At 53.4% G+C, this 8,760-nt stretch overlaps 1 protein-coding gene across 1 annotated transcript; it reads left to right on the top strand.

Annotated features, from left to right (window-relative positions):
• The first annotated feature begins 636 nt into the window (after nucleotides 1–636).
• On the top strand, nucleotides 637–3,635 carry FAM24A (family with sequence similarity 24 member A). The gene is made up of 4 exons (XM_040991745.1): nucleotides 637–1,140; nucleotides 2,045–2,122; nucleotides 2,315–2,441; nucleotides 3,309–3,635. Exons 3-4 carry the CDS (start codon nucleotides 2,326–2,328, stop codon nucleotides 3,478–3,480), a joined length of 288 nt encoding a protein of 95 aa, XP_040847679.1. The 5' UTR covers nucleotides 637–1,140; nucleotides 2,045–2,122; nucleotides 2,315–2,325; the 3' UTR covers nucleotides 3,481–3,635.
• Nucleotides 3,636–8,760: the final 5,125 nt, after the last annotated feature.

Raw genomic sequence — 8,760 nt, 5'->3', positions numbered from 1 at the left:
AACAGAAATGTGTTTTTCCTCTGATTTTTCACTTATATTTTTATGTTTTATTTCTAAGAGAGAGAGAGAGAGATCTTTAATCTGCTGATTCGCTCCCCAGATGCCCACAACATCCAGGGCTGGGCCAGGCTGAGCCAAGGTTGCCACAACTCAATCCAGGGCTCTTGTATGTGGCAGGGGCCCACGTGCTTGAACCTTCACCTGCGGCTTTCCCGTGGGCGTTAGTGGAAGCTGGACTTGGAGGTGGAGCCAGAACTCAAACCCAGGCACTCCAGGAACGACCTCTTTGCCACAACAAACCCCTGTCCTTCTTCTGCTATTCAAGGTGCTTATTTTTACTGAAAGGATGTTTTGCAGTCATTTGCTATTTTGGAGCATTCACTTCTTTGGGCAAAAAACTAGCCTGTGTAGTGTTTGTTCACTTATGCCCAGAGTTCTACGGGGTTAGACTCCCGCCTTATTTCTGGGCATCAGTGTTTGGTTTAGCAGCGAGGAGCAAGAAGACAGCCCTTGCACTGTGTGTGCTGCACCTGGAGTCTCCTTTTCTCATTTTGCTGCCTCAGCCAGGACACAGTCAACCTGTGGGCTGGATATGGTCACCTTTTGTTTAACTATAAAGTGTGAACATCTTTCTGAATGAACATAGTTACTGAATGGGTGCTTGAATCCTAGTCGGTGCCTCTGCCCATATTCATTGTGTAGCTGAAACATAAAAATCTAACCAATCTCCTGTCGTTTCACTTTTGATTGAAGTTGCAGCTTCCCCACTTTTTTCTTTTTCTTTGACATTGAACTCTTACACCGGCTCTGAATTAGCGCTCCAAACTCTGAAAACGGAAGGACAAGAAGACCGGGAGAGGCCAAAGCCTGAATGGAATGATGCGCAGTAGCGTTTCTGCTCCGTGGGAGCCACAGAACAGAATTCAGAACTCAGTGACAGCAGGGCTCGGAGGGCTGATGTCACACAGCCCGCAACATGAAGGGGGAGTCAGGTCCGCTGCCTGTGGCCCGGGCCGCGCGTCCAGGAGTCAGCGCTTCCCGGGGATCTGCCTACTTCCCACAGTGACAAGTAGATCCCACTTCCCCCTTGTTAAATTACAGCTTTCAGAATTTCCTGATTAAGTATCCTGCTCCCTGAAGGTGTGTCGATCAGGTTGGGGAAGGAGATCATTGGGGGAGGGGTCAGTTATGTTTTGGGTTATTTTTGGTTTTTATTTTTTGTTTTTGCAAAATATAGCTGGTTTTAATCCAGCTCTGGAGGGCCTCACTATAGTGAGTGAGCTGAAGAGTCGGCTTGTTTCTGCTGTCCTGACTCACTGTTCCCAGTAACAGCTCCCCAGTGTCAGAGCATCTGTTTGAGAGAACTGCTTATTGCAGATGATTCGGATTCCCTGGGAGGAGTCCATTCTTGAGGGAAGCACTGTCACTGTTAGAAAGGACGAGGGATAAGAGGCTCCAGAAAGCTGGATTCGGGTCCATGCTGTCCACTTCTGTCTCTGAACTAGACAAACGTGTACCTGGAAGCTTCTAGATTCTTCTTGAACCCTGTGATGATGGCACCCAGTTGTCGATGGGAGAACTGATATTTTACCCCAAACATGTCATTTATGAAAATAGGTTTTCGTATTTTGTACCATCTCGGTATTCTTAGACATTAACATTTTGAAAAAAGCAAATCCTTTTGCCTCATTAAGTTGTTTTGTTTTATTTTTAAAGATTAGTTACTTGACAAAGTGACAGGGAAAGAGGGAGACTCAGAGAAAGAGATCTTCCATTCACTGACTGATTCCCCAAGTGGCTTCGAAGCCCTGGTCTCCATCCAGGTGTTCCATGTCAGTGTCAGGTGCCCAAGCTTGTGGGCCATTTGCTGTTGCCTTCCTGGTTTGGTAGCAGAGAGCCAGAGCAGCAGAGCAGCTGGGGCTTACCTGGTCCATCAGAAGGGTGTGCCGAATCAAAGGGAGCAGCTTAACTCAGTGCCACCAAAAGGTAACTCGAACCAAGTGTTGTTGAACCTGATGTGAGGAGTGATTTCTGCTTCAATCAGGAAATAGACATCAGAAGGCCCATTGGCTCCGGTGCAAGCCCGTTTGACACTGACTGTGCACGTCACTGCCAGCCGAAGGTAAAGTCCTCCCGGTTTGTCCTGTTCTCTCCCTTGTCAAATGGACCCCCCTTAGCCCACCGGGGAAGGTTGAGTTCTGGTTTGCAAATGGAGGAAAGAGTGGTTTGCCGTCCGTTCTACCATCTCCTCAGAGCACCCTGGGGTTGTTGCCTGCTGATGGGACGGGGAACTGTAGCCTGCATCTCTGCCTAGCAGGAGGAGAGATGTTTGACCTCAAGACCAAGGTGATGGTCGGCATTGGCAGTGGCCTCCTGATTGCCGCGTTCGTGCTCATAGGGATTGTCATCGGTCTCTATATCAAGGTGTCCAAGGCCCTGAGGTGAGTCACGTGGTGAGAGTGGACCATGCACCGCCCCCCGGGGCCCTGAGCCCTGAGCCTGAGCAAGGTCTCTGCTGGCTGCTGTGCCCCCTCCTAGGGTGAGCTCAAGGTTGGGACAGCTGAGGCCATACCCTGGGATCTAGGCTCATTTTCTGTCCTGGACTCGAGCTGTGAGCTCATCCAGAGGCTGTCCCCAACCTGGGGCTGAGGGTGAGCACAGCCTCGCTGTCACTGGCCCTCAGCGAGGTGTGTCAGGGGACGAGCTCAGGCCCTGTCCTGGGCTAGGAAGCCTGAACTGTCCCCGGGGGACACAGTGGGAGTGGGCATTTGCTGCCTGTTCCTGCAGGGGATGCAGGGACTGCCCTCCCACCCCAGCTGGGAACTATCAGGGGGTTCCCTTGCTCATGGCCAGTGGCCTAGGGGACACTGAGGCAGGCCTGTAAGGACAGACAGTGCCCCGTAGAGTCTATGGGGAGCAGGTCAGATAAGAGATGTTCAAGATGAGGGGACGCAGGGTGTCAGCGCATTGTGTCCCGTGGCAGGGAGTCGGGTGACTCTGGGTGGCCAGGGCAGAGCCAGCCACAGCCCCTTCCCACCAGCCCTGTGTCCCGAGGGGCTGCCTGCACAATGGGCAGACCTGGCTGGCGGTCCCTCTCCTTCATGTTGTAACCCGAGTTTCCTTGCACAGCCATTGTAAGAAAGAAGGGAAGTAGAGAGGATTTGACACAGCGGCAGAGAGCTTTCCCCCAGGGCCGGTGTCGCCTGTTTGGTAGGCTCAAGTCCCGACCTCTCCCTGATCTGACAGTCGTCACAGGGCCAGTGGGAAGGCAAGAGCTGACCCTGTGCTTTGTGCTTGTCTTTCCTAAGAGCTGCAAGAGAGTCTGCTGTGTGTGGAACCAGGCACGCAGCCAAGATCTGCCCGGGAAAGCCCATCCCGGTGGCTCCCTGCCGCCCCCTCCCGTGCTGCAATGACTGTAACATGTGTACAGATGTTGATTCCCTGCCACCTTGCTGCTGTAGCACAAATGAGGGACTCTGACTCGGGCGTGGTGGGCGCTGCAGTCATCCTCAGCAGTATTTCCTTCTCATTCAGATGTTTCACTGGTCAGTCAGGTTCTGTAGTCATTATAGTACACGAGTTTGGTACAATGCTATTTCATGTGCTTCTGCATAAATGTACGATATTAAAACAACCCTGTCTACTATTTTTATTCACTATAGATATTTCTGTTTCAGTGTATGCCCTGCCCACTAGGACTGGGGACAAGGCATTGGGAATATTATCCTGCAATGACGAGGGAGAGGGAGGGAGGAAGGAGCCTGCAGCTCATCTGCCAGCCCAGAAGGGAAATCCGGGTTGGTCCCAGGGCGTTTCCTTCGGTGGGAGCTCCATCCGGGTTGTTCTTGGGGCATTTCCCACCCTGTGAGCGCCATCCGGGTTGATCTGGGTTGGTCTCGGGGCGTTTCCCACCCTGTGAACCCCATGTGGGTTGGTCTGGGGGAGGAGGTGTTTCCCGCGGTGTGAACCCCAGCTGCCCGCCTGGCTGGAGCAGAGCCCAGGACTCTCCTTCAGGCTTCCTTCCTTCCCACCCAGCGCCTCCCCTGCAGACCACCATGTGCACTGTCCTGAAGGGGGCGCCGTTGGCCAGGCCGACTGAGGTGTGGCAGGCAGGAGGCTCTGGGTGGATGCTGTGTGACCAGCATCCTGGTGGGGTTGAATTCAGCATCTCTGAGAGACCTTGTAGGAAACCTGTGACTCCTCTGTCCTCCCCACCCGGCCTTCACACTGACGTGGATTTGTGCTGGTTTGGCTGTCAGTGTCTTCCGCTGTCTCAGCAAGGAAGCCCGAGGCCAAAGCCCAGGCCCTGTTGACCATGGGGTGGGCAGTCCCTCTGCTCCCCAGGCTGCTGTTTTCTGCCCCTTCCATTGAAGCTGCTGAAACACACGCTCGCTGCTCCTGCTGCCAGCATGGACACCAGCGTTGCTTTCCCTCCAACTAGAGTGTGGTGCCTGTGGCCTCCCGCGCACCTGCTGCGGCCTCCCAGGGCTTAATTGGACGGAAGTCCCTGCACCTGTGCCTTCGTTCCCTTCTCCCCACCCCAGGTCAGCACCTGGCAGGACACCAGAGTGACCCAGCCAGACCCAGAGCTACCCCAGTGCCACACAGCCCCCTGCCGATCCTTCTGTTCTGAGGCGAGGTGGTGGGCCTCGGAAGTCAAGGTTGTCACCTTCAGGATGTGGCCATGCAGACCAAGGCTCAGCTGCACATCCGTTGCCTGAGGGATTTCCCAGGACCTGTTGTGGGCCAGCTGCTGAGGGTGCCTGGGCAGAGCTGTGGTTGGGCCTGGCTGCAGCCCTTCTGGAAGGAGTCAGGTGCCCAGGCTCTGGCGGCTGGTGTTGCTGGTCACATTCCAGCCTCCCAGGTGCTCTGTTCTCATGGAAACGGGCACCTGTGTGGCTGGAGCTGACGGGCCTCTGGACGTGGCCAGGCATCCATCCAGATTGTTACTAAACTGAGGTTTAAGAATGTGCGGTTCCCCGCACCTTACAGTGATGGAGGGTAACAATGAGAGGGAAGTGTGAGCTCTGACAAGAATTCATTTTCTAATTTTATATGGACTCGAAATTGAGGCTTCAGAGAATGTGTCTCCTAAAAGGAATCGATCCACAGGCCGAGCTCATGATACTCTGATCTGTTTCTCTCAAGACAGAGATCTGGGTGCACTGAAGACACATTCCTGAGAGGGCCCGGCCATAGGGAGGCTCCTGGCCAAAGTCCCCACACAGACAGCTCTAGGGATGGGAAAGCCCTCCAGCCAGCGGCAGCCTGCCTCCATCGTCTCCCCGAGTGTAATCCACTCAGAACTGTCGGCTGATACCTGACCTGCTTGCCTCTGCTTGTAGTGTGAGCATGCAAGATATGCCAATTTGAAAGGCAGCATTAGACACCTCCCATCTGCTGGTTACTCCCCAGGTGGCCTCCACAGCTGAGGCTGGCCAGGTAGAAGGCAGGAGCCTGGAATTGCATCTGGGTCTCCCATGAGGGTGCAGTGGCCCAAGCACTCGATGGATGCTTGGCTGCCATCACAGACAGTGCTTAACCGCCTTACCACAAACTCCAGCCCCAAGGGGTGTGTTTTAGGAAATCTGTGTCGCTCCTCTTGTGTTCTGCTGGCAACTTTTTCTCACTGCTCATGACGCCAGCCTCCGTCACTTCCTGGAATGCGAGCCTTAGTAAATTTTCATGTGACCATAGCTGTGTCCCACATGTAGTTAAGAGGGGACCCAGGAGACCCATCATGCGCCACAGGAGACTCCAGCTCCACACCTTGAGTTCATTCTTGAGAAGTCCAGGCCTCGTGTTTGGCATGTGACAGCGGTGACTGTGGACTCACTGCAATCTGTTTCAAGAAGGAAATGAGACATTTCTTCATCCAGTGTTAGACTGAGACTCACTGGGTCACTAATCCTGACCTTTCTAAGCATCCATGTGTGAACACAGACAGAGCCTTTCCGCGTCTTTGTTCGGTGCTTTGTGTGAAGGATACACGCCTCTCTCCCTTTCACATTCTGACCCAGTGACTGCCCACACAGCTGCAACTAAGGCAAAACACATCTTCCTTTACTTTCCCTATTCCAATGAACAAAACCTAACTGCTCATACTGTGATCGAGAGATTAGTAATCCTTGCTTAAGAATCCCAGGGGTGGGGCACGGTGCGGTAGCCTAGTAGCGGTAAGCACCTTGCCTTGCATGCACCCAGGATCCCTTATGGGTGCCAGTTAGTTTCCCAGCTGCTCCACTTCCCTTCCAACTCCCTGCTTGTGGCCTCTGGGAAAATAGTAGAGGATGGCCCAAAGTCCTGGGACCCTGTGCCTGCGTGGGAGACCCCAAAGAAGCTCCTAGGTCCTGACTTCAGATCAGATCAGCTCTGGCCACTGAGGCCACGTAGGGAGTAAACCAGCAGATGGAAGACCTTTGTCTCTCCTTCTCTCTGAATATCTAGCTTTCCAATAATAAATAAATGTATTTTTTAAAGTCTCATTCCTCTCTGTCTCTTCTCCTCTCTGTATATCTGAATTTATAATAAAAAATAAAAAATAATTCTCTAAAAGTGTCTCATTAAAATTTTTATTAAAAAAAAAAAAACTCCAGGGTGGCCAGCATAATGGCTCAATTGGCTAATCCTCCCCTTGCAAGCACTGGGATCCCATATATGTGCCAGCTTGTGTCCTGCGTGCTCCACTTCCCATTCAGCTCCTTGCTTGCGGCTTGAGAAAGCAGTAAAGAATGGTCTTTGGCTGAGGGCTGACTGTGTCGGGTTGGGTGGCAGCTCTTGCTAACATGAGCTGGTATGGGGGAAAACAGCATGTGCCGGCAAATGCCAAGGGAAGATGGGCCATGCCAGACTGGGCTGCACACCGCCAGCGTGAGGAGGTGTACAAGCCCAGCAGGGGAGATGTGGGCATGAGAGCTGGGATGGGGGCAGGAGCGGGGGCAGAGCAGGCCCACAGGTCTACATCACCTGTCACATATGAACTGCATTAGGGGGAGAGCCGGGCTGGGCTAACTGACTGTATCCACTAGCAGGAGGGTTGGGCTTTGTCGCAGCAGCTGGCAGGTGCTGGGGTCTGGGGGTAAGTCTTGTCTAGCTAGAATGCAGAATCACCTGGACAGTGCAAGATCTGGGGTAGGGACTGGGTCCTGTGGGGAGGCTGTGGGCACCTCTGATTTGCTGCAACTTCCATTGGTGAGCATGAGAACCATGACGGGGTGGGCCTGGTTGGACAGGCAGTGGCACCCGCTGGCATGAGTGTGGGCTGGAGGGCGGAGTAAGTTGGATTGAGTTAGGCTTCAATGCTCAATGATGCGTGCAAGATCTGAGTGGGATGTGGGATAGACTGAAGCAGTCCACTGAACTTGCTGGCAGGCACAGGAACCAGCTGGGGCTGGTCCAGTGGGGGTACTGGGGGTTGCTCTGAGTGGGCTGAAGCTCCTCCTGGTGTACATGAAGGCTGAACGTGTGGTGGCAGGGCTGGGCCAGACTGCAGCACCCACTGGTTTGCAGAGAAGGGAGGGCAGAACAAACTGATGAACTGCTCCAGCAAAGCCTGACAGCAAATTTCTGCGCAAAGGGAGACTTGGAGGTGGACTGTGTCAGCCAGCTGACCGTGGAAGGATTTCCTCATCCCAGCAGCAGCATCTCAGAACAATCAAGACCACCTGACCAGAACCGCAGAAAATGCTCTCCAAATGGCTGGGAGGCTCAGTGTGGCGTCTCCACCCGCCCCCCGTACAGGAAGCAAATGTGAAAACAATGGTCTCGCCCACTTCCCCCTGATCCTCGGCCCTTCCCACCCTGATCAACTATGTAAACATCATCAAAACTAAAATTTAAGGTTTCAGATCAGCTCAGCTCCGGCCATTGTGGACATGTGGGGAGTGAACCAGTGGAAGGAAGATTTTTGTCTTTCCTTCTCTCTATAAATCCTCCTTTTCAATGAAAATAAAATTTAAAAAATCTAAAGGGCTGTATGATCCAAATTATATGATACAGAGACTGAAGAGAAAGTGATGTCAGGTTGGCCAAGGGCTGTGTAGGCAATGGCTTTTAAGGGCCATGCAGGTAATCCATTGGATGCTCACAGTGAACGCTGTGAAAACCTTCGGACTGAACAACCCCAAGGCGGAGCTCCCGGGTCAGCCATGGGCTCTGAGTGCCACAAGCATGGTACCATGCTGGCTGGGTAGCAAGTAGCTGGGAAGGTGTGGTGGGCAGTACATGGTGGGGAGTGGATGAGGGAGAGCCGTGTACTTCCCGCTCAGTCTTCTGACCCCAAACCTTTAGATTAAAAAAGAGAGGCCAACGATGCCGGACACTGGCCTGAAACCCACTGGCATGTACAAGACGTGGGCCTGGGAGTGGGTCAAGTGGAGGAACTTGGGAAACTCCCCTGGCTGCTCACAGCTCTTACTGGTGAACACGTGGTCCAGACCTGGCGGTCAGACAAGCTGGGCAAAGTAGCTCCAACAGCTGGCTAATGTGTCAATTGGTAATGGAACGGAGTGTACCGGGCAGGACTGAGCAGACCTTACCCCACAAGCGAAACTAGTGCCAGGAGGCAGCACAGGTCATGCCGAGCTAGGCTCTTGCACCTACTGGTCTGCATGAGCCAGGGACCACAGCATCTAGGGCAGGGGTCAGGACAGGTGAGGGGCTGAGCCAAACTGAGTCAGAGCAACCACTGGCATGTGCGCAATCAATGGCTGGGAACAGGTCTGGTTGGGGAGCTAAGGGAACACCCTAGCTGGGTTTAGA

The sequence above is a fragment of the Ochotona curzoniae genome, unplaced genomic scaffold, assembly GCF_017591425.1.
Source record: "Ochotona curzoniae isolate NIBS_2020 unplaced genomic scaffold, NIBS_Ocur_1.0 contig_66, whole genome shotgun sequence".
NCBI classification, from domain to species: domain Eukaryota; kingdom Metazoa; phylum Chordata; class Mammalia; order Lagomorpha; family Ochotonidae; genus Ochotona; species Ochotona curzoniae.
This window is presented reverse-complemented; position numbering and strand designations above follow the sequence as displayed.

What these genes read in the sequence shown, in the direction of transcription:
- FAM24A (XM_040991745.1), top strand. Translation starts at nt 2,326, where the DNA reads ATGTTTGACCTCAAGACCAAGGTGATGGTCGGCATTGGCAGTGGCCTC. An exon ending in AAGGTGTCCAAGGCCCTGAG is followed by an intron (nt 2,442 to 3,308) that starts GTGAGTCACGTG and finishes GTCTTTCCTAAG; the next exon opens with AGCTGCAAGAGAGTCTGCTG.